We start from the raw sequence: 26168 nt of genomic DNA, 5'->3' as shown, positions 1-26168 counted from the left end.
TTAGATGAATCTCCAAGGACTTGTTATGATCACCGCAAGGGACTTCTGGAGAAACGGGCTCCACACAAACAGCGTTAACTTTTACAATTATTAATTTTTTTTTAATTTTGCTAAAGACAAGTCGAAACATGATGTATTAGTGCTATGTTTTTATTTTTGTAAAATAAAGCAATTGACTACAAAAAAAATATTAAGAATCATCATTTTGTCGGGCCTCTTACTGCCCCTAACCCCTTTATGAACTCTATCCAGAACTTTTACATGACACAGCAACGCCTTAAAATTATTAAAACTTATTATGAAAATCGTCGATCTTTAAGAAAAGGATATCGCAAAATTCGTAATTTTTTTCATGGAAATAATCATCCGATTAAGTCGAAGATTCAAAGGTTGGTGAAACAAGTTCAAGAAACTGTTTCTGTCGAGAATTGAAAAGGACCTGATAGAGCAAACAGGGGTTTTTGAAAAGAAAATTCTGTGAATAAACCAACAAATAGTCCAGAGCTGAAGCATAACATTCGGAGTGAGATTGCTGAATTCAAGGCGATAATTTGTGAGTGAGTTCTTGAAAATTTTAAGTCTTGTTTAATGGCCTGTAGATACCTGCTGGTCGGCATTTAAATGATGCTATTTGTCACATATAATTGCTAAGAACCGTATGTTGATTAGGAATAGTGAAACTTGAATTAATCTGAGTGTTTATATGTCTTATTTTAAAACAACATCTAGGCGCTTCTTTTGAAAGACTCTTTAATAGTAAGTGCATCCAGAGCAACTATATTAGCAACCATATCTAATGGCAGTTAATTCTTTTATAAGCGAGTTTTGCTCGACAATATCCTAGGAAGTGTGATTTGGGTCCCGCTGTATTCTTCTCAAAATATTTGGAAGCATTTTTAGGGCTATTAAAATCGCACCTGATATCGGATGTTCTTTTAGCTGCATGAGAACTATCGATGTCGATTACTACTTATATAGTTTGAAAGCTGAAAATGGAAAACATTGTTGACATTTTTGTTCATTACGATTTGGCAAGTCATCATAAATCATTTAATGCCAGAGAAACGCTTCCAAATTATGGAAATTTACTTTGATATTGTAAAAAAAATATTAATACAGTCTGTGTCAGACGAAAAAAAACCGATTTTTTTCTTGTGACTTCAAGATATATTTCGTTCTGCTCTTTGCTGCGTAATAGTCCCACTCAAGGGCTACGACGCCAGTGCTAACTCAGGTTAGTGTTGTTCGAAACTTTCCCGTAAACGCAACCAAACAAAAATGAGTGAGAACTACGCGAAGCGTTTTGAGGCGGTATTTTTATGCACGCATTCGAAAGGGCTGAAATTATCTTACGTCGCGGGTGCAAAAGTAATTAAAAAAATTGTTGTGATGTAGATTCAGCGGTATAAAATGTACAAAAATGGTGACTTTTCGGAGCGCGGCTTGAGGCGAGTGACGAAAAAAAGCAGGATAAAGTGATCGTCCAACTTTATAAGCGGGTCCCTTCTTTGTGACTATTCCAAGCACGATCAGTTCTTGCTAAAAAGGGAATATATGTGAGTATCAACACCATCGAACGTTGACTGAAGGAGACGAACAGATCCTACCGCCCCACATCATCAAAACCACTGCTCTCAGAAAAAACCCAAAACAACAAAACAAGAAAAGGACTCGCCTTCCCAGTCCCCAGACGCCAACTCCATTGAAAATGTGTGGGAAACTATGAAAACGCATTTTGGCGGAAGGCAAGTCCATGATTTAAAGCAACTCGTGCGTCAAATTCGCAAAATCTGGTCCTCTTTGTCGACGAGCTACGCAGAAAAGCTGGTTCAAAACATGAAGAAGATGCCAGGCTGCACTCGACAACGATGAATACTACACAGCTTACTGAGAAATTGTGACTCGTAATTTTGTACATACTTTCATGTAAAAAAAAATTTAAATATATGTCTTTTATACTTCATGAATAATCGCGGTGCATTTTTTCTGACACAGACTGTATTTCAAGTTCTCAAGCTCTTAAAAAACTACCCGACATTATATTCCTCGCAAGACTTGTTGTTAAATCCTTATATTTCTAATGACATTATTTGTCTGTTTTTATGAGCCTCACTTACCGTTTCGCGCTGATACCAATTGATTATCCACTGTAAGCGTCGATGAGAGAGCAGCAAAAACTATTTGCAGCAGTAAAATTAAATTTGTTTGTGTATACATTTTTGGTAATAAAATATTTTTATGTCGAGACATTTTGAAATTTTTTTTAATTTTACGTATATTTTTTCCTTATTCAAACTTTCACTATGCACAAATTTCTTGCATTTAATAAATATTTAATGCAGCTTCGCTTTCGTTGTCATTTATTAAAATCACATCAATCAATTTTTTTCTTAATTTATGCGAATAATTTATATGCGAAATTTTCGGGGCATTAATTTGTAGAATTTTTAAGAGTTAATGTTTTGTATTTCTTTTTAATTTTTAACTTTTTTATTTGCATATCGCTTTGAATGAAATTTTATTTAACGTATAAATTTAATAACGAATTTCGTTTCTCATTACTGTTATTCATTTTTCTGGCAGAGAATAAGCGGCCGCTTTTACCGAAATTCGCGGCACAACTGAAGCATTAAGTTAGCTGTGCGGAAGATACAAAAGAATCACTGCCATTTCTTTACTGGCTGCGCCCACCGCAGCGACTGCTGCTAATTACGATGAAGATGATTATGTTGCTGATGGTCTAGCAATGGGTGCCTATTTTCGTTGTTACTCTTCCGATTGCTATAACTTCTGCGCGTTTGGCAATTTCTGGGTTGTGCTCACCGATGATCGGCTGCAGGTGCTAAAGATACTTGCAGGGCTAAGCATGTGCGCGTGCGTCTTCGCTCGTTAGTTGATGATGAAGATTGCGGCTGTTTCGCTGTTCGCTTTCTTTAACACTTAAAATGAGATACTCTTCTGCTTTGTGCGCGCTATGCTGTTTAACTATTCTTCTTCTTCCTCGCCTATTGCTTACTGGCTGTCGTTGGACCCCAACGAAATTTCACTAATTGCCGCGAAAGAGGAAGAAAAACAAAAGCCATGCCAAGTGTGTGAATATAAAATTAAGAGAGCGCATTGTTGAAAAAGTAAAAGAAAAAGAAAAAACATACACAAATTTGCAAGTAATGAGTAGAAAAGCTGTAGTGTAAATGGTAAGGCAACGTGGAAATTAAAGAATCAAATCCAGAACAGTTGAGTGTGAAAAGAAGCTAAGATGCCGATTGAGCGGCTTTTTGCTTCACCTAACAATTCAAGTGTATTCGGCGATGCGTAGCCCAGTGGCTAGTCTTAGGCAAAAACAAGGGTATACCGTTACAAACTTCAAACAGAATTGAAATATTACTACAACAAGCGTCCCACTCCAGCCCCATCCAGGCGTCAAAGGCACGCGAAGTACAAAACAATACAAGATTGAGATATTCGGCAACTTTGTATTTTCGGCGTTAGCATTTTGGCTCTAGCACTGTTTGTTGTTTTTTTTTCTATGATGCGTATGAGCAACGTCTGTCAATAACCTGATGCGTAACGAAGCACGAAAGCGAGTCATAAACGCTGATAGGCGGTTGAGCGTGAAAGGTCAAGACACAGACGACGACAGAGATTTCGAAATTAAAGTTTTAAGCGAAGAGCTTTTTCCGCCTGGCGTATGTGTTTAATCGAATAGAATAATATTTGTAAGTCCTCTCTAGCCGGATAATTTTTAAGCGGAGAACTGTTGATATGAGTCAGCGACAAATCATTTTTTAATTTCATATGTAATGGTAAATTAAATTTAATTAAAAATAGCTGAGATAGAAATTCGACATGGTTCATATTAATGCTTAATGTGAGGATGTGTATGCCTACAGTTAATTAACTAAGCATTGCCTACAGCTTTATAACGACAAGTGAAGCTGTTTGTGATATTTTTAATTTATTTATTTATTAGAAATATTATTACGAAGGCATTAGTAGCTAAGAGTATCGGCCCGTCTTTGTGATTTGATTGTACTGCAAAAAGTTTGCGCAGCGAATTGAAAGCTTTATAAATAGTCCAAGCTAGGTTAGTTTAGGTTGGAATGGTTGCCCAAGCAATGAGCGCACTTGGATGGAGATAAACGCATTCGTCCTTTGTGATACCATTATGAAGGAGGTGAGGTGAAAGAAAAAAACCGATAGGTGGCAAGGAGAGGGCGGGGGAGGTGGTGGTTCGATGGTTAGGTGGGTGGGTTTAGCGTGAGGGAATTATGAACGATGACTGTCCTGCGTTTGCGTCAACCGCTTTGTGCTGCTGATGAAACTCACCAGATTTTTAATGTCAGCGTCCGCTATATCAGCAGGCGTAGCAAAGAAGTAAGAGCCAAGATGCCTAGATATTAACCACGTAAGAGCAGGGCAGCTAAGGAGAAGATGCTGAGATGATTCCACCTCATCCTCCATCCAGCGCAGAAAGGACTCGAGGAAATTCCCAGTCTCACAGCATGCATTCCTCGCGCATAGTGTCCTGTGAGAAATCCCACGAAATTCGGAAGCTGATATTTTGTCAACCTCAGAAGCTCGCCGGAGCGCCCCCCCTCAAGACGTGGCCAGAAGGATTTCGCTACCTTACAAGTTCGTGTACTTTCCCAACACTTTCTGGGAAATCACCTCACATGTCCCTTGTCTGGCCAGCTCATCCGCTTCACAGTTTCCCGCTATGTCCCTGTGACCAGAAACCCAGATGAGGCTTATGTCAAAGAATTCGGACGCTGTCGAAAGTGAGGTCAGGCATTCCCTGACCAGTTTCGAATGCACCGTCACTGACCCGAGGGCCCTTATTGCCGCTTGGCTGTCAGAGTAAATATTTACTTTCTTGACTGTTAGTGTGCATGTGAGCTGCCAATCAGCTGCCTCGTTGATTGCGGCTATCTCTGCCTGGAATATACTGCAGTGGTTCGGTAACCTGAATTTGAGTCTGATGGGGAGCTCCACGCAAAAAACTTCTCCGCCAACCTTTTCTTACAACTTCGATGTATCGGTGAAGAAGTTCACCAGACCCTGTCCCCAAGTGTAGCACCCCGTTCACTCTTCCCTTGATGGAATATGAGTGGAGAAAGTTCCAGTTGGACTAAGCGAGGGTATGCATTGATCCGTTGACAGGGAAGATGAGCTCGAAGTTTCTAAGAATGCTTGAGTGCCCATAAGTGAGGTTGAGCCAATAGTCCGATTGCGTTACGTGCAGCGGCAATTCTGCTTGCTATGTCTACGGGTACTACATTTAACATAGCGTTGAGCGCCAGAGTAGGAGCCGTTCGAAGAGCCCCACTGATTCCAATGAGTTCCGACCTCTGAACTGTCTCCAACTTCTTCACCAATGACGTCCTCTCTAGCGAGTTCCACCAGACTATGACCCCATATAACAAGATAGGCTTTACAATAGTATTATACAGCCAAAAAACAACTCTAGGCGAAAGGTCCTATCTCTTGCCAATTACGCCCTTGCATCCATAGAAGGCGATTGTTGCCTTCCTTACTCTTTCCTCAATATTGGGGTTCCATGTAAGGTCGCTGCCAAGGATAATACCTAGGTACCTCATCTTGTCTGAAAGCATCAGAGGAGCGCCCCTTAGAGAGGGAAGTTGAGCTCTGGGTATTTTATATTTCCTCGTAAATAGGACTAGCTCCGTCTTAAGAGGATTCACCGACAGGCCGCAATCCGTTGCCCATCTAACAACTACGTTCAGATATCCCTGCAGCAAGATGTACAGAGTATCCAAAATGTTCCTCTAACAATTAGTGCCACGTCAGGCAATTGCTCTGCAACGCCCTCTCACCAGCTCCTCCAGCAAGTCATTTACAACAATAACCCAGAGAAATGGTGAGAGAACACCACCATGCGGAGTGCCTCTCCGCACCTGACGGCTAATGGAGATGCCGCGACTGGTCTGTCGAAAAGCATTTTGTAGATACATCTTATAAGGTCGGTCCCGACCCCCAGTTTACTCAGAGACCTAGTAATTGTCTCCGGGAGGAGTTCAAGCTATAGCACTAGGCACATTTTTACAAGTTATTTGTTTCCTTTTTAATTTTAATCTTTGTTTGAGAGAATGAAACCTATCGTCAACAAACTGACTGGGCCTTATCAGTGCGAGTTCAGACCTAAGTCAACCACAGACCAGATCTTCCCAATACATCAAATCTTGCATAAAACTCACGAAAAACAACTCGACACAAACCATCCCTTCGTTGATTTTAAAGCCGCCTTTAATAGCACAGATAGAAATCACTGAGTCTGAGTTTGGTATCCTCACAAAACTAGTACGGCTGTGTAAGAAGACTTTGAGCGCTACCGCAAGTTCCGGCAGAATTGGAAGTAATCACTCCAAGCCGTTCCATACCAAACGAGGTTTCAGATCAGATGATTTTCTATCCTGTGACTTTTTCAAACTTTTCCTGAAAAATCCTTAAGCGCTGCCGAGCTAAAACGCACTGGTACTATCTTCCACAAGAGTGCTGCTATCTTACGAATATGCCTATGATATCGACATTATCGGCGAAATCAACTGGACAGCCTAAGGAGTCTTCGCGTCTTGGACAATATGTTAGTGTTGACAACCAGCAATTTGAAGTTGTGAAGGGCTTTGTGTATCTTGGGAGTAGCATCAACTACAAAAATGACGTCAGTCTAGAGATCAAGCGGATAACAATTTAGCTTTTTGTCATTTTTTCACCAGAAATCCGAATTTCTATGAGCTGGAAGTACGAGGGGTGACTTTTATATGTCGGGATTTGGCAACCCTGGTGTTGCAATCTGGCAACTGACAGCTGTATCGTTTTTTGGCTTTTACGTACTCAGAACGTTTTGAAATACCAGCGCTATTTGTGTTGTTTACAGTAACTTAAAGATTCATCTCGGTCCAAAAATGGAATTAAATCGTGAACATTTTCGTGCGATAATTTTTTACAACTTTCGACGTGGATTAACTCAGCAACATTGCATGGATGAGCTTAGTTCATTTTTTGGCGATGAAGCTCCCTCAAGGACCAGTGTTTATCGATGGTATGGTGAATTCAATCGTGGTCGTAGTTCACTCCAAGACGAATTTCGTGAAGGTCGTCCATAATCATTTGTTGTTCCGAAAACCATTGATGCTGTGCGCGAACTGATATTGCAAGATCGTCATGTGACCTATCGTGAGATTGAGACAATCTTAGGCATTAGTGGGACCAGCATACATTCAATATTGCATAAACATTTGACTGTCAAAAAAATTTGTTCGCGTTGGATCCTACACAATTTGTCAATCGCTCAAAAAAAGGCTCGTGTCGATTAGTCGAAGGAAATGCTCAAAAAATAAGATCGCGGGGCTTTGAAACACGTCTATGACATCGTGACAGGTGATGAATCATGGATTTACGCGTATGAGCCCGAAAGTAAACATCAGTCGACTGTATGGGTGTTTCAAGATGAGCCAAATCCAACAAAAGTTGTTCGCGCACAAAGCACTTCCAAGCAAATGGTCGCCTGTTTTTTCGGAAAAACTGGACATGTCGCAACCGTACCACTAGAACAACGCAGAACAATTAATTCTAAGTGGTACACAACCATTTGTTTGCCAGTTGTCTTCCAAGAAAATAGGAAAACCAATCGCCAAAGACGGATCACTCTTCACCAGGACAATGCGAGCTCTCACACATCGGCTCAAACAACTGCATTTTTGAGCACCCAAAACATCGAATTAATGGGTCATCCGCCGTATAGTCCTGACTTGGCACCGAATGACTTCTTTTTATTCCCGTACGTAAAAAACAAACTGAGAGGTCAACGTTTTTCGACACCTGAAGAAGCGGTTGCGGCATTCAGAATGCATGTTTTGGAGGTACCTCATTCAGAGTGGCAAAAGTGCTTCGACAATTGGTTCAAACGCATGCAAAAGTGTATAGATCTTCATGGAGAATATTTTGAAAAGCAATAAAGTGATTTTCGATGATTACAATTTGTTTTTGTTCTCTAATCCCGAAATATAAAAGGCACCCCTCGTATTCGTTAAAAATTATCTCTACAATAGGCACATAAAATGGCCTTCCTATGATAAGACTTGGCGCCTCTGGCATATATGTATGTATAAATATGTCGAGAGGCTATGAAGTCATTAGTCTGCTAAAACAAGCCAACAGTTGCCCATGTTACGGCTTTGGGCTTTACGGTCATGGTGGTTATTTGCCATATTTACCAGATAAAAAACTACAAAATTTCCTTACTGATTGGGTGAGGAAATACCCTCTTTCGGGTGTTTGGCCGAGCTTTTCTTCCTATTTGTGGCATACGTCTTGATGTTGTTCCACAAATGGAGGAATCTAAAGTTTCAAGCCGAACGGCAGCTTTTTTTTATAAGGAGCTTTTTCATGGCAGAAATACGTTCGCAGATTTGCCATCGCCTGCCGAGCAGCGAATGCTAATATAAAAAAACTTGTTCTATCATTTGGTGTTTCAAGCACGGAGATTCGAACCTATGCACTCCCGAATGGTAGTCACGCACCAACTCATTCAGTTACAGCGGCCGCATATAATAAAACTTCTCTCAAAAAACATTCATACTAAATCCTGAATATAAAAATTTTGTTGATATATTTAAATTCGTAGCTTCTAACTTGTGAGGAAGTGCCCAGTTGAAAGAGGGCGTGTTGGTTATATTTTAGAAACAAAAAAGGTACAATATATTTAAAAAAAATTGCTTTATTAACATAAATCGTGCGCTGGGCGTTTATGACCCAGGCAAAGGTTATACGATTTTTTTGTTCAGCAGATATTTTTGCAATGACGGTTTGTTTATTGCAAATGAAAATTTCTGGTTTTATTGTTAAGTTGGGTTTTGTTTTCTAGCAGGTTTTTTCCATCTAATTTTATTTTATCTCTTTTTTTTTGTTTGGGTTTCCAGAATTCTTCTATTGTTTGCCAAAAATAGTATTAATTTAGGTTTATTATTCAAATGTTAAATTCTGTGCTGGTAGTCGGTATTACCCTTGCTATGGAAAACGTACAGTACTTTAACGCGCCGCCTATGCCATTGGCACTGCAATGGGCTGACAAAGCGTTCAGTAATGCGTTAACAGAACAATCGAATGACCCAGCGTTGACTAAATTAAGGCATACAAAATAAAGTTCAAACGCCAACTACTAATTAAAATTCACTAACACAAAATTTAAAATATCATATTTAGTTGTTTGCTTTACTTTTTTTTTAATACGCATTTTGAAAGCCATTAATGCCTTACATCATTATTTTTACATATTTCCGCATTGCCATAGTAAAAAAAAAAATTTATATTTGCAACAAAAAATAAAGGTAAGTTTATAATTTTAAAGAAGAAAGGCACATCTTTTAATTTTTGCGTTTATCGCCCTCACAATGAATAGGCAGCGCGTCCTCACTCATGAAATCACTAGGCAAAATGTGACGAACTGACGAAGAGCAATATGTGCGGCAATTTTGGTAATATCATTCCAAGTGTTAACCTACAGTTATACTCAGAATTGATCACTAGCATAGACATGTAGATATATAATATATGTACGTATCTGTAGTATGCTGAGTGATTGCCGGCTTTCAATTGGAGGCCCCCTGTGCTGGATCTTTTGACAAGTTTTTTTATTGCTATAAATGGATTTGAAGGTTAACTACTCTTTGGTTAGGAGCTCAGGAAACCCAAATGGTACATATTCAATGCACAACAGCATTCGGCAGCATGTCGTAGATCGCCGTAGTCGTCAGAACAAACATCATGAACAATAATTTGGCTAATTGAAATTCGAGGACACTCACACACTACAAAGTAACCAACGATTCTCTCCATGCCCCTTGACTACATGCCATCAAGAGTCGTACTTGAAAAGAGATACAGTGTAGTGCTACCAGAGGCTCAGTTGTGGAAAGACTCAGAAAATGAGCCCGGCAAACACTGTTTTCGCATTTTTACGGATGGCTCCAGGACCGAGCATGGCTCCGGCTCTGGGGTCTACGTGGAATCCAGCGGGACAAAACTGCACTTTGCTCTTGGAATGCATGCATCTGTGTTTCAAGCGGAGGTGTATGCAGTTCAAGAAGCGATGAACTTTGTTGTGGAAAAGCGATGGAGAGGCAGATCTATATGTGTCTGCAGCGACAGCCTAGCTGCGCTTACATTGTGTAAAATAAGTACCCGGAATTTATAATTTAAACTCTCCCGGGAATACCTGACACTTCAAATTTGGTTTTTTCATGTTGGTACACATGTCCTTGAATGCACAAGCCTTATTAGAACGGGATCTATTACTTAGTGTGTTTTATTCTGCAGTCAAAGTGAGTTGATCTTTTGTTTACTTGGCGAATTTTACTATGGATAAACTTGTGGAGCAGAGGGTTTGCATTAAATTTTGCGTTGCGAACAAAATTACGTGTGCCAATACATTAAATATGTTGCGGGAAGCCTATGGTGACTCGTGTTTATCCAAAACACAAACCTACGAGTGGTACAAGACGTTCAAAGAGGGCCGTGAAGTGGTAGAAGATTTGCCTCGCTCCGGACGACCATCGATCATTACGACCGACGAAAACGTCGAAGAAATTAAGAAAATTATATTTGAAAATCGTCGTTTGAGTACCAGAGAGATCGGTCGTGAGCTTAACATCTCTCACATGACCGCTCAGAACATTTTGACTGGTGTGTTGGGCAAGCGCCGCGTCGCCGCTCGGCTTGTTCCGAAAGAGCTCAATTTTTTGCAAAAAGAGCATCGGAAGGAGGTCTCTGAAGACATGGTTTCCCGAGCTAATACGGACCCTACGTTCATGAAACGCATAATGACTGGTGATGAGACATGGGTCTACGAGTACGATATGCAAACCAGTCAGCAATCGTCTTCGGGGAATGCGTTTTGAGTCGATTGAAGACATTAAAAAAAATTCGCTAAAGGAGCTGAAGGCCATCCCGGCGCCGGCCTACCAGCGGGCCATGGATGACTGGGTTGTTCGTTGGAATATTTGTATCGGCTCAAAAGGAGCCTATTTTGAAGGCGATCCAACAAATAATGATGAATAATATGAAAAAATGTGTTTTTTTTTTTAATTCCGGGTACTTATTTTACACAATGTATAGCCTTATACAGCCCTCGTACCACATCAGGGGTAGTCAAGTCCTGTAAATCCAGGCTGAACTATGTCGGTAGACATAATAGACTGATGCTAACATGGGTCCCGGGACACGTGGGTATCGCGGGTAACGAGACCTCTGACTCCTTAGCTAAGTTGGGCTCTGAGGCCAACTTCTTTGGCCCAGAGCCCGTTTTGCCACTCCCTTCTGCGGGCATCACAGCCACGGTTAGCAAATGGGTAACTACCACCCACAAGCGAGCTTGGCAGGCTGAGAGAGGCTGCAGATGGACTAAACTGATGTTACCGCTCATGTCCGAACGACTGCCGCAGTTGCACCTGACACTAAGCAGAGGGGACTGTAGGCGGCTGGTTGGACTGATGACGGGCCACTTTCTATGGACAAAGCACAAGGGAAAAGGTGGACACCTCAGACAGTGCACACTGCCCAGCATGAGGAGAAGAGGATAAGACGGCGGACCACTTTCTGTACTTCTGCCCCGACTTCGCTCGAATTAGGCCTGAGGTCTTTGGCACTGATGTGTTAAGAAGCGACCATCTTGACTCCTTGGCACCACAAGATCTACTCAGATGTCTTCGGAGATCGGGTAGATCTAAGGAAAATTAAAACGGAATCCAAGTGTAGTACAATGGACTTAATTCATGTCTGAGTGATGCACTTGCTAGTTGTCCCGACAAAAAAAAACAAAAAAAACCAAACAGGTGGAAAAAAGGAAGACGGGACTTTGGATCAGAGAATGACGGCCGCAGTGTGTAATTACAAGGAACTGATGTGGTACTGATGCACCAGGTGTGTGATATTTTTTTTGTTTTCCTTGTTCACTCCACCCGGAAGCATAGGGCCTTTACAAGACTCAGTATTGCGTTGGTTTCATTAATATATTTTGATTTCTGACAGGGTAGGCCCATTCGGATTAGATTAGCCTGCCGCTACCAGTCCTAAATAGTGGGAATGCCCACCTGTCGTTGCTTAGGAAAGACGCTTTCTATCTGTTTAGAGCGCTATCTGTGTTTCACATTTTTCTGCCAGAAGGATCACACAGATGGTGGAGGACTTCGCTAAATTTAGTGTGTGTGCGCTGTTACCGCGATTGCCCACTTCCTCTTGCTGGCGCCACTGATGCAATGTGTAACTGTGTTTGTTTTTTGCCTGTTCTAGCAGCTATAATGCAAGTAATGCCTTGACTTTTGTGCGGGAGTAAGAGTGTGAAGGATAAGGGTATTGGGGTTGAGGAAAGAATTTTTTACTTTATTTTTGTTTTAGAAACTAGGAAAGTAGGTCAGTTTGAAAAAGCGCGAGGACCATGCTTTACGTGGTATTCGCACCCACAAACTCTGGCAGGCTAGTGCACTTACGCTAGACTACCGAGGCCGATATTTGATATTTAAACCTGAAATATCCGCAGATATAGCAAAAAAATCAGATACCGGATTTCTGGATCTTTGCCCGGCGAGAGCAGTGCAGCTGAGAAGAAGGTGCTGAGATGATTCCACCTCATCTTGCAGACAGCTTGTGCAGAAAGGTCTTGAAACAATCTCAAGTCGCACTGCATGGACACCTAACGGACAATGTCCGGTAAGGACACCCACCAAATTGGAGAGCTGAGGTTTTGTTAGCCTTAGAAGTTCCCTCGAGCGTCCCCGATTTACCCGTGACCAGAAGGATCGTGTCACTTCGACATCAACATCCTAGGCATTGCTGTGGATAGCAAACAGTCATGGAAATTAAATGTAGACGAAGAAGCAAAGAAAGCCTCTAATGCTGTATACGCATACAGAACTTGGAACTTATCTCCTCGACTCACACATTGGATATAAGTGGCGGTCACTAGACCAAAAATGCTCTATGGTTCGCTAGAATGGTGGACGGGCTGCGATGAAGTAGCTTACGTTAAAAGATTGGAAAGTGTGCAAAGGATTGCTGGAATATGTGTAAGCGCCGCTAGCAGCACAACTCCAAAAGCGGCAGATATCTATTGCTATTCTATTCTCAACTGGTATTCAATCAAACTGGAAGTAAGAAACTCAGCCAAAAGTTCTGTTCCAAGACTGAAGACTGAAGACAATTCTCACAGATACTTTTTAGTCACGGCAACATTCTGGATTCAAGAGGAAGGTCAGACCACATGATTCCATGAGTTAAATTTTGTAAAAAGCCTAGAGTCATTAGAAAGAAAAATGAGTGGCAGAAATGTCTAGAATACACATACCATTCATACAATTTCTTTACAAATGGGCCAACACCTCCTTTTCAGACTCGCTAATTACTGCAGAATATTTCAAGCTGAAATCTATGTCACAACAAAAGCAGCTGAATCAGCTCTGGAATTAACTCCCCTTAATACTCGGAGAAACATTTTCATTGATTGTCAAGCGGCTATTAAAGCAATTATGGCTCCTTGCACTAGCTCGGTATCTGTTCAACAGTGCAGATCCGAAAGGGATGAACTCAGCGGAAATGGGCAGGTAACTATTTGCTGGATACAAGAGCACAAAGGAATAGAATGAAATGAGAGAACCGAAAGGGCAGGCACTCATATCCCATCACTCTCCTTTCTGAAAATGGAACTAAATGAGGAACTAGCTTTGGAAACACAGATGCTAGTTATGGGAACACTCAACCTCGTTCAAAGCTGCCAAAATTATGCTAAGGACTTGGAATACTAAAACCGCAAATTTTATTTTATCACTACCTAGGAAAAACTGCAAAATATTGGTTGGAGTACTAACGGGACACTGTCTCAGAGCACATCACGGAGCCGAAAATGGATTAGTATAGACCGATGCTTGTAGCACAAGCAACGAAGCGAGTGCTAGTGGTACTTTGGAACACCTTCTTAGCACTGCCCCGTTCTTTATAGGACTTCACAAATGTAGCTAGGTTCAACATATTTTTCATCCTTGAAGGATATTGCTGACAAAAGGCTGAACGGCGCGTGAAGACGTGCATAATGAATTATATAAAATGATACCTTCGACTCCAGATACATAGCCCTGGCAACACAATGGACCCTAGCGGTCTAAGTGGTGTTATTTTGATATTCAAAGAAAAATGCTATTTTTTAATATAAAAGATCGGATGCTTGTTTCATTATAAAGAGGAAGATATGCCGTTAATAGTAGAAAATAACATCAGGCAAATGACCACAACGACCACGCTTACAGGACAATATCCTTTTCATGAAATTTTCCATAACCGAATTGCAAAGTGGCTGCCCTATGTCCGCGATAGCTTCACGAATTCCATCTTTTAGGTCTTGAATCGACCCTTGGCTGTCGGCGTAGACCTTCTCTTTCACATGGCCTTAAAGAAAAAAGTCACAAGGTGTTAAATCACAAGATCTCGGTGGCCAATTGTGATCACCTCTTCGAGAAATAACACGGTCCGAAAACTTTTCCCGTAAAAGACCAATAGTTCCGTTGCTTGTGTGGCACGTAGCGCCGTCTTGTTAAAAATAAACGATGTCCAGATCAATGCCATCCAATTCCAGGCGCAAAAAACGTTAATCATCTCTCGATAGCGATAGATAAGACCTGTTATTGGAAAACCCTTTATATTATTCCTGTACTTAAATTTTGACTTTCACGCATCTGCGGATAAAAAACTTAAGCCACCCACAACCAGGCACACCATAATATTTTATTTATTTTTGCGAATGTGTAGAGATTTTGTTTTCGCTCAAACTAACTTTTGTTTTAATAACTCAATCATATTTTGAACCCTGACAACTTTCACAGATTTATTACTTTCCCGCTACTGCGAAAATTTCCAAACAAATTATGCACGACTTAAAACAGATTCAAAATGCCTCATCTACGACTGTGTCTAAATGTACACTCATGGACAAAAAAATTGGTCTGCAACATTTTAGCCAGTTTTACCTATTTCATTTTTTCTTATTTAGTGTCTATTAATTTTTTATAAAAATTCAAGTCAGTATACAGGAAAAACCATATTAACCGCTTTTTCGAACTCTTATGCAAAAATTATGGAAATTAGTTACGTTTTCAGTTCGGCAAGCGAGTGCCTGTCTTAGCGAGCTCTTCAGATCGCTCATTTCCTTCTATTCCATAATTTTGAAGATGATTTTTGGTATACAATTTTATAGCCCATTCAATTTTAGTTTAAAAAAGTGCATTGATTAGGATGATGGTTCTAAAACGCAACCACACGCTTACCAAAGTGAAAAATCCTGTGAATCGGCTCTACACGAATGCGTCAGCATCATCAGAAAAGGGTTGGAAAGAAGAGAGTACACTCTTGGTGTGTTTGTGGGCATTAAATGAGCTTTTAAGAATGCTAATGCTACCTTTGACTCTATTTGCTCTTCTATCAGAAGGCATGCAGTAGAAGAAATCATTGTCAAATAGATTCACTCTATGCTATCCAAGAGACTGCTTATCACAGATGGAGTAAGCGATAAAGGAGTCAAGTTGGAGGTTAAGAAAGGCTGCCGACAAGGTATTGATGTACTTTGGTGTTTTGTTGTGGACTCTCTTCTTAATAATCTGCAGGAAATTGGACACGTCCAAGCTTATGCGGATGATGTGTGCGTACTAATTTCAGGACCGTCACTAGTAGGTATGTGCAATAAAATGCAAGTAGCCCATCATGCCCGTCCTAACGTATGGCGCAGAAGCGTGGACGATGACAACATCCGATGAAGCGGCGCTTGGAGTGTTTGAGAGAAAGATTCTGCGTAAGATTTTTGGACCTTTGCACATTGGCAACGACGAATATCGCAGGCGTTGGAACGATGAGCTGTATGAGCCTTACGACGACATAGACATAGCGCAGCGAATAAAGATCCAGCGGCTACGTTGGCTGGGTCATGTGGTCCGAATGGGTACAAACGCTCCGGCTCTGAAAGTACTGAAAGTATTTGATGCGGTATCAGCTGGCGGTAGCAGAGGAAGAGGAAGGCCTACTCTGCGTTGGAAAGATCAGGTGTAGAATGACTTGGCTTCACTTGGTGTGTCCAATTGGCGCCGGTTAGCACGAGAAAGAAACGACTGGCGCGTTTTGTTGAACTCGGCCAAAATCGCGTAAGCGGTTATCGCGCCAATTAAGAAGAAGAAGAGGCCTAAACTAGATTGATCACTGGTGCGTATTGCATAGTCTTTCGGTGCATCCGATAAAAAGTACCTTGGTACTTTTCACTACTTTTCGCTAGGAAACGCAATACGGAAGGTTTTTTACTATTCACCTTGAAAGGAGTAACACTACAACTGCCTTCTGAGGTACAATACTTAGGAGTAATCTTAGATAGTAAGTTGACCTGGAAGAAGCACGTCAAGCAGAAGGTCTCTCGAACACTAAAAGTCTTCTGGCGGTGCAAGAGGTCAATCGGGTCTAAGACCGGCGATAGTACACTGGTTGTACATCACCTTGATTACTCAGGCTGGAAGGCTACTATGGTTAACTCCAGAGTAAAACCCCTAACCAGAGCACAGAGATATGTGTGCTTGGGTATCACAGGTGCTATGAGTACGACATCTGGCGATGCCCTTAATGCCAAAATGCAGCCGCTAGATCTTCAACTACAACTACAGCACAACTTGTTTCCTTTTTTTTGTTTTTGTTTTGCTCAAGGTGCTAGTCATTTTCTTCCATATAAAAGACTTGCCGAACGTACTTTGTAAAAAAACGAAATTTAAATAACCAAAACTGTTCAAAATGTCACACACTTAATTTATTGCCCATGAGTGTACTTTTTTCTATGCACATCAGCAGAAATCGGGTCAACTTTTGGTGCTGACTTTCGTGCCTTGCTATGCGTAATTAACATTATTACTGGGAATCTGCGCCGCCAACTGTAGGCAGCGGTGAAGTAGAATATTAGTCGGTTTTCTTTATTTGTTTTCTCCCACTTTTGCCGCGAAAGCAATTTGTTTTATCGTTAACGGCTTGCTGCCAATTAGTCGTTTCGACTTCGTGCGCTGGTCACTTCCGGTTGCGTTGCGTGGCGGCGGCGGCGGTCATCACAAGTTTGTTTATGCAAAATCTTTGCACTCTCATTACAATTACATGGTTTTTTTTTTGCCTTTGGTTCTTTCGCTTTCAAATGTCACTTCACTTTCGTTTCACTGGCCTAGTTTCATTGGGCAATTATTTGCTCGCAAGCAACATTAAGCTGCTATTTATTGGCGTATTATAAATATTCGCAAAAAAAACATTGTTTTTTAGCCAGCCACTTTTTTCAATATTTTTGACAAAAAAAAATGCCATTCTCAAATTTTCTTTTCCACTCTAATACTGCAAGTTTCTGTACTAATGCGATGCCAAAAATTAGCCAAATGCATACATCATCAAATGCAATTATTTGTTGCATGCACCAAACTCGTCTCTGAGTTGAAATGTTGAAATTCTCGTGATTGGCGGCACTACTGGTAATCACTGATCCACTGCCACTACTGGTGATCACTGCACGTCCGCACTCTCTAAACAATCGAAACTGAATAAATTCTGATTTAGTTTTGTATTCCAATGAGTTTTTAGATGAAATTATTTTATGTTATTTTAGAGTTTTTTGTTTTTTTTCGTATACTCTTTTATTGTTGTTTAATTGTTTTTTGCTGCGCACCACACACTTTGCATATTTTGTTGTTTCAGCTGACGCTTTGGCTTTGAATTGCTGTTGTTGTTACTTTTATGCCACCGTTTGGTTCTTTTTTCCCTCCCTCTCCCCTTAATTGTTGTTCTTGTTGTTGTTGTTCAAGCGAGAGGTTCAAAGCTTGGTTTGGTACGGTGACGCGAATTGCTGTTGGTGCCTTTCACGTTGTTGCTAATATTTGTTATTGCTTTTACCGTGGAAGCATCAAGTCCGTAGCGTTATTTTTCCAAGTTTTATGTTGAGCTTATTGTTGCTGCTTTTATTGAGTTTTTACTCTTTTTTTTGTTATTGTTTTTTTAACATTTTGTTGTTGTGCCGCCTGTTGATGCCACAACTCTCGCACAGTGGGAGATCTTAATGCGAGCTTAGTTAATAAATGGTAGGAGTCAGACCAGCCTCTCTTAAATATATTCCCTATTGATAAATTAAATAAATTTTGGAACAGGTGGCAACTTTGTCAAACACGTGTTTCCTTAAAACTTCACCAATACCTTTCGAATTAGATAGCAATATTTAAAATATCTTAATATGTTATTTATCAGACATATTTGTTTAAGATGCATTTTTAGTTAGATGGCAACCCTATCAAGAAGTATGTCGCGATTTAAGCGTTTTATTATGATGTTGCATATGTTTAACTCTTTTAACTAATTGTAGTGCTATCTTGTTTAATGGCAACCTTGTCCAGAAATATTCTCTTCTCGATAACCGCTTACGCGATTTTGGCCGAGTTTAACAAAGCGCGCCAGTCGTTTCTTTCTCGTGCTAACCGGCGCCAATTGGACACACCAAGTGAAGCCAAGTCCTTCTCCACCTGATCTTTCCAACGCAGAGGAGGCCTTCCTCTACCTCTACTACCACCAGCTGGTAGCGCATCAAATACTTTCAGAGCCGGAGCGTCTGTACCCATTCGGACGACCTGACCAAGCCAACGTAGCCGCTGGATTTTTATTCGCTGCGCCACGGCTATGTCGTCGTAAAGCTCATACAGCTCATCGTTCCTTCGTCTGCGATATTCGCCGTTGCCAACGTGCAAAGGTCCAAAAATCTTACGCAGAATCTTTCTCTCAAACACTCCAAGCGCCGCTTCATCGGGTGTTGTCGTCGTCCAAGCTTCTGCGCCATACGTTAGGACGGGCATGATGAGAGTCTTGTAGAGTGTTAGTTTTGTTCGTCGAGAGATTACTTTACTGCTCAGTTGCCTACTTAGTCCAAGTTAGCATCTGTTGGCAAAAGAGATTCTAAGTTGGATTTCAAGGCTGACATTGTTATGGGTGTTAATGCTGGTTCCTAAATAAACGAAGTTTTTCACAACCTCGAAATTATAACTGTCAACAGTGACGTGGGTGCCGATACGCGAGTGCCCCGACTGTTTGTTTGAAGAGAGGAGGTACTTCGTTTTGTCCTCGTTCACCACCAGACCCATTCGCTTTGCTCCAGAAATATTGGTTTCAGTAAAAAAAACCCATTATTTTTGCGTAAAATTCAAAACTTTATTTAAGATGTTTCGTATTGTCGAATTTGGGTGAAATATGCACCGTTTTGTTGCCATTTTAAAGGTAGCTTCATAATGCCTCCCTCATAGAAGTGTTGGTCCTTATTGACGAAAAACTCTAGTAATCGATTTTCACAATCTTCTCTTGATACCCACTTCATATCACTCAGGAAGTTTTGCAATGAATGAAAAAGATGGTAATCGCTTGGTGCTAGGGCCGGACTATATAGTGCATGCATTAAAAAACTCTCAACCAAGCTCGCGGTTCTGAGATCTCGAGAGTTCCCATTAGAGATCTGAATTTAGTTTTTTATTCCCTTCAAGTTCCACCAAATATACAGTAGAACCTTCTTGGCCGTTAATCTCGATTTGGCCACCCTGCGAGCTGCTTCATTACGCTTTGACCACGATCGCTTTTGCACAATATTGACGTATGTGACCCAAGTCTCACCACCAGTCACCATCCGTTTAAGAAATGGTTCGATTTCATTGGTTAAGGCTTCGCAGATGAAAATTCGATACATTTTTGTTCTTCGTGCTAACTGGGGTGGCACCCAAACATCGAGCTTCTTTTTGAATCCAGCTTTGCGTAATGGTCGATCTTTAGCTCCTGGGCGACGCTACCACTACTAACATGCGCGACAGCTTCGATTATTTCAGTGATTTTAGCGACATTTGCTTTAACATCAAAATACATTTCTTTTAACATCAAGGCCTTTTATCTATCAAAGGTACGCACTGAACTTGAGCCTATAATCAGCTCTGCGTTCATTAAATGTTCAGGGTATACAAAGTTCGTACTTTGCCAGACAGTTTGTTAACCTGGATAGCAAAGCTTCCTGGTACCACAAGCTGAAATCTATTCTACTTTGCAACAATAATTAGCCGCAAATAACACTATGGGGCAAAATGGCATTTTAAAAAACTCTCTTGCTTTTTGTTTTGAAGCCAATAAAGAAAGTTTTCGAAATGATCTCCAAAAAATCATATATTAGATTGGGGAATAAGTTCGTAGCATTTTTACAGAAGGCTTTTATTTAAACAAAAAACAACAATTATATCAATAAGTTAATCAATTATATATTCGCTGCTGTTGTTTACAACCTCTTCCCACCTCTTGACCAATTTGTTGATGCCGTTCAGCCAAAAATCGCTTGGTCTGTTGTCAAAGAATTTGTTGAGCCAGCTCTTAAGGGCCTCTTTCTTATCGAAGGTGACGCCTTTCATATGGTTTGATACGGAGCGGAAAAGATGGTAATCGGTCGGTGCAAGGTTCGGAGAATGTTGAAGGGCCTGCCATTCGAACTCTTGGAGTGCGACTTTGACGACTTGTGCGACTTGTGTACATGGGATCTGGCTTTGTCCAAAAGGAGTAAATCGAGCAGGTATTTTCAGTCGAATAGCCACATACGCGCAGTGTAGCTGGCAATGTAGGGCTCCTTGTTGAGCGTGGCATTCTTTTCGAGCATTTCCCAGTACACCACGCCCTCGCAGTCCCACCAAACACTTATCATGATCTACTTTGGATGAATATTCGGCTTGACTCTCGGATTTGGCGTATCTCCTAGAACCACCCACTCCCTTCTTTGCTTCATATTGATGTATAGGCACCATTTCTCATCTTTCGTGGCGATTCGGTACAAAAAGCGCTGACTATGACCGCGTGTTGCTCGATGGCGGCCGAGATGCCGAGAAGCAATTTGAAGGCGACTTTCTTTGTTTTTTTCGTTGAACTCGTGAGGCACCCAGACTCCCAATCTTTCGGTAAATCCCATTGAATGAAGGTGATTGAGAATCGTTTAATGATCGCAGTTCATTTTTTCCGCTAACTCCTCCTTCTTCTGCAAAAAATACTTGAGACGTTCTTCACCGAATTGAGAAGGCCTTCCGCTGCGGGCCGTGTCATCGACGTCAAAGTCGCTATTTTTGAACTTTGTAAACCATTTCTGTGCTATAGACTCGTCTATGAGACACCTTCTCCATATGAATTGCAAAAGTCCCGGGACTGCATCGGCAGCTTTTTGACCTCGATGAAATGCAAAGAAGAGGAGTAGGTGTCGAAATGTTGATTTTTGCCTACTGGGTTCTCCATTTCTAAGCCTAAGAACTAATAAAAAAATAAAATAACTCAAAAATACAATAAACATAGTTTTGTAGAGCAGTGAGATTTCTATCGAATGGATGCTTATCCTTTGAAAAACAGCAAATGAATCATTGTAAAATGAAAGAAAATATAAAAATAAGTTAATAGACTCCCCAACCAAATACCTTATTTTCTTAATGCCTATTAATCTTAAAATATGTCTAGTTTGCCCATAAAAATCTGTTTTATTCATTGGCTTAGTAAATAAATAAATCAATAAATATAGTTTTCAGCGCCTAAACATGCATCGGAAACCAGTCTCTTATAAAAAAAGTGATTTGTGTAAAACTATGTTACATAGAACATAAAATATATTACCAATAATTTTGTTGCAAAATTACATTTTATTTTATGAATCATCGAAAATCCCACTTTTTTCCCACTGTGCGTACCTCACCTTATGAATAATTTTTTCAATTTTTATTTTTAAACTATCTATTGTTTTAGACTTTATCATTGCTGTTTTATTTGTTTGTTATTGTTGTCAGTTTTCCACCTCATCTTCACTACACACATCAGGCCAGGCACATCTGCGTTACCACTGAGCGAATTACTCATCTTCGCTGAGCTTGAACGGAATGCGCAGCCCCACAGCCGTGAGCGAACAGACAATTACAACTCCAACAAATATATGCGCATACTCTCATTTATTTAGCCAAACAAACCCGGCTTGTTTGTGACAACACAGGCAGAGGTGGAAAGAAATACTTATTCAAGTACATACACATACATATATGAAGCTCTTAAAAAAGTGCTCTCCCACCGATGTGCACAATTTAAATAAATTCCGTTTAGGTGATTTGTTTTTTATTTCGTTTATTTTTAGTTCGTTTATTTTTCGTTTTTCTTTTTTATATAATATTTAGTTTTAATTGCTGCCTTTGCCGCTTCACTGCACTCACCTTTAAGATACTTTGTTTAATTGGATATTTTAAAGCTGAAGTTGATTTTTGTCCATATCGTCCCGAGTGGAGTTGGGCGTAATTCTGATAAAAGGAGTTGCCTCAGAAATCAAGTCGCAAATCAAACATAAGTATTAGGATGCCCCTTATATGACAAAAAGTGCAGGTAACGCGTGTGCCCAGCAATTCTCAAGCTTTCGGTGACGGACAGGTTTGGAAAAGCACCGAAAATACTTCTCCAGTTCGCCAAGAGTACAAAATTGAGTTCTAAGACATTGCTCCAGGTTAAGAAAAGTAGCGTTCAACCGTAGAGAATACTATGCACGCACTCAAGCTATGAGAGTGTCTAAAGTACTTCTTGGCGAACTAGGACGGCCAAAAAACTGTGCTTGTATGTCTATACAAATAGGGTGTCCGATAGCAGAATAGGTTTTTAATTTAAAGTTTCTCCCTAACCGGTAGGCGTAAGACCGGGAAGAGGAGCGCTATCTTCGTTAATTGTGCATGTTATTTAGTCACGATGTTGCAGTGGACGTGTGAGCAATGTGCGTTCGCAATCGAAGTCTATTTGAAGGCCAATAATTCCTGAGCAACTGCTCGTCATAGATTTTGTTCACGTTACGTTTACGTGAAAATTTAATTCATCCATGGGTGCAAAGATTCCGGTTCATAGAGGATGGTTCCATATGTAGAAGTCCACATTGCCAATGAAAAACAGCCTGCGGCCGGAGCCCAGCCGGACATCGAGAACTAATGAAAGTATTGAACTTGTCGCTAAAAGTTTGCACATTAATCCACGTCAGTCCATGCGCTGTGCTCGTATCTCCAAATACTATTGTGTATGAAATATAGAGAAAGGACCTTTAACTTTACGCAATCAAAATTAAAATCGTGCATGCGCTTAAGCCCAAGGATTACAATTTCAATAAAAGCTGCGTTTCAATGTTAGAGCGATTTCGTACAGCAAACACTAACTTTTGGAGTGATAAAAAAAAACCATTTTTAATAAGCAAAATTGGCGTTATTGATCACCGAAAGGACAAGACTGACTATTAAAACATCAGCAGTCAACTCCACAGCCCCAAAGTGACGCTTTGGTGTGCATTGCCAAGCAATGGAATAATTGCCACAACAAACTGATAAGGCGTTTCAGTGACATATTCTACCATCCGGGTCGCCCGATCTTACCCCCACGGATTCTTTTCTGCCGGGGTACTTCTCAAAAGTAACATCTATGAAAGAATTCTAGAGACCATCTCAGCACTAAAAGAAAATATCGTTCGCGAGCTTAATAGCATTCCGATAACACTTCTCCAGCGAGTGGAACGGAGTACGGAGACCAAATTCTAAGAGTGTATCCAAAGTAACTATAAGCATTTAATATAGGTATATAATTTTCAAAAAGTAAAATCCGCACTTTTCTTTATAATAGAAATGGAATGAAATAGATTTTTATTACTACATGGTCCGGCACTCGAAGTGTAACCAATTAAAAAGGCCATAAATTTAGTTTGGAAAATTACTTTTATTCAATTCAAAGTAAATTATACAAAATTAAGACTCCATTTACTTTTGCTCGATTGCCTTGACTATAGCCTTAAGACGATCCAGAAACGCATCTCAACCTGCCCGAATGTGACTTGCAGGTATTTTAGCCCGCTCACGGTCAATGACTTTTTTCAGCGCCTCGAGACTGGTGAAACTTTTAGTTCGGACTTTGCTCTCCAAAATGGCCCAAAGAGAATAATCCATCGGATTCGCGTCTGGTGAATTTGAGAGCCATTGTGTGGAAGTTATGAAGTTCGGAACGTTGTATTGTAGCCATTCTTGGTTAACTCGAGCTTTGTGAAACGGTGCCGCCGAGTCCTGTTGAAACGTCCATGGTCTGCCAGCGAAATGTTTGTCTGCCCACGGCTTCAAAGCAGAATACTTTCCCGATAATATTTCGCATCTACTTTGACGCCAGGCTCGATGAAAACGATTGGAGATCGCCCATCTTTTTGAACCATTTCACGGGACGTTGCGGTCTTTTGATGAGCACCTCCATGACGTTTCGCGATGCTACCAGTATCATTGTGGTAATTATTTCTTAATTTAGCTTATTCTGCCGTCGGACACCTTTCACACATGCCCATTACGTCCGCATTCATACCCCCTCTTTCATATTCCTAGCCAAATTGCCACGATTGAGAAAATTTACTTAATTGACACACCTTTTTAGAATCTTCGCTCCAAATACTCCCAAAAACTATATATCACGCAAAGCACATAAAATTAAGAAGTGCCAAAGTCAGCGAGCCCTAAAGCTATACAATTTATTTAAAGAAATACGCGCATTTATTTACGTTACACCTTTACGAATGGCATTGCTCTTGAAAGCCACCGAATAGAACTAAATATTTTAATGAAATGCTACGTCCCGGAACAAGAATTATTTTAATTTTCTCTTAAATAAGTTCAAATAGTAACAACTAAAAGAAAATAACTACAGATAAACAACTTTAGTTAGCATTCACGTTTTGTATGAAATCATTGACCAGCGCATGAGTAATGAACTCAACTCCAACTCATTTCGCCGCGCTTTAGAGACCTGCTGCGGTATGTACGCGTGTGTGTGTGCGTGTTTAAACAGCCACACTTGCCTACTCCCCACTTAGTGTAAGCTGTGAAGCGTAGTACTAAGTAGTAAGGCACCCAAACACTCGCAATTAACTCTTCGTACGGCTTATATTTATTTATGTAGGTAAGTGCGCACAAATTGTCTGGACTAAGTGGAGTGGTTCGAAGCAACAAACGTAATCGTTCATGTTTAAAAATAAATCATGGCTTCAATTTATATAATTAATCAAATACAAAGTCGGGTTTAAGCAAAATGAAATAGCTGTTATGGGAACATTTGCTTGTAATTTAATACTTCAATAAATTAAAATAAAGTGGCTCATCACATAAAGTAAAACACAGGCAAAAGCTTAAAGTACAAAATTGTTGGTATATGTTTTTAACAAATGAAAAATTAATTAACCTAATAGCAAGAAAATTAAATAAACACAAAAAAGGTGCCGATAGCAGTAGAGCTGCCAACATTAAATAGTCCTTACTGGACAGTTTGGCTGGTTGTTTGCATAATTGCAGTACCTAATTCGATCCAAAACGCGGCCCGAAGGCTAGCCATTTGCTTAAGCGCCTACATAGGTTCAGAATTTTAAAAAAATCGAGTTTTTTTACAGATTATTATTCATATTCATATTTATATCACAAAGGACGAGTCCGTTTATCTTCGTCTAAGTGTGCTCATTCCTTGGGCAACCATACCAACCTAACCTATTCTTTATAGTTTTAGGCGCAAAAGTAACCTTGCGATGTTTTTTGGCTGTAATTTAAAAAAAAAATTAAAAACTTTGATTCTTCTTGTGGATTATTTTTATTTGTTCTTTTAAATTTTTTTAAATCAAGTCGAGAATATGATGTCATGTAAATGGCCGCCGCCACAGTTGATTGCCATTTGAGCCCTTTTTATTGCATTTTCCATCACTTTGGCCAAAACTTCCGGCGATAGGTCCTCACATTCTTGACGGATATTGTCTTTAAGAGCTGCAAGAGTCTGAGGCTTATTGAAGTAAGCCCGTGACTTCAAAAAGCCCCACAAAAGGAAGTCTGGAGCGGTCAAATCAGGTGATCTTGCTGGCCAGTGCAAATCGCCAAAACGGGAGATTAGGCGCCCGGGAAATGCATCCTTCAGCATATCGGTTGTGGCACGTGCAGTGTGTGCCGTTGCACCGTCCTGTTGGAACCACATGTTTTCCAATCCCAATTCATCAAGTTGCGGCAAAAAGAACTCGTTGATCATTGCGCTGTAGCGCTCACCAT

At 40.5% G+C, this 26168-nt stretch overlaps 1 protein-coding gene across 3 annotated transcripts in view; it reads right to left on the bottom strand.

Moving 5' to 3' along the window:
- Positions 1-17581, bottom strand: part of LOC128867536 (uncharacterized) — a 79169-nt gene extending 61588 nt beyond the window's left edge. For 2 of the 3 annotated variants that reach the window (XM_054108833.1, XM_054108836.1), the window contains exons 1-2: positions 17453-17581; positions 2118-3046 (exon numbers count right to left, since the gene is read on the bottom strand). In XM_054108833.1, coding sequence (XP_053964808.1) covers positions 2118-2250 — 133 coding nt within the window. In that variant the 5' untranslated portion in view covers positions 2251-3046; positions 17453-17581. The remainder of the gene's footprint in view (positions 1-2117; positions 3047-17452) is intronic. The other variant, XM_054108834.1, reaches the window with a different exon arrangement.
- Between the last annotated feature and the right edge of the window lie 8587 nt (positions 17582-26168).

Source organism: Anastrepha ludens, chromosome 6 (assembly GCF_028408465.1).
Source record: "Anastrepha ludens isolate Willacy chromosome 6, idAnaLude1.1, whole genome shotgun sequence".
NCBI classification, from domain to species: domain Eukaryota; kingdom Metazoa; phylum Arthropoda; class Insecta; order Diptera; family Tephritidae; genus Anastrepha; species Anastrepha ludens.
This window is presented reverse-complemented; position numbering and strand designations above follow the sequence as displayed.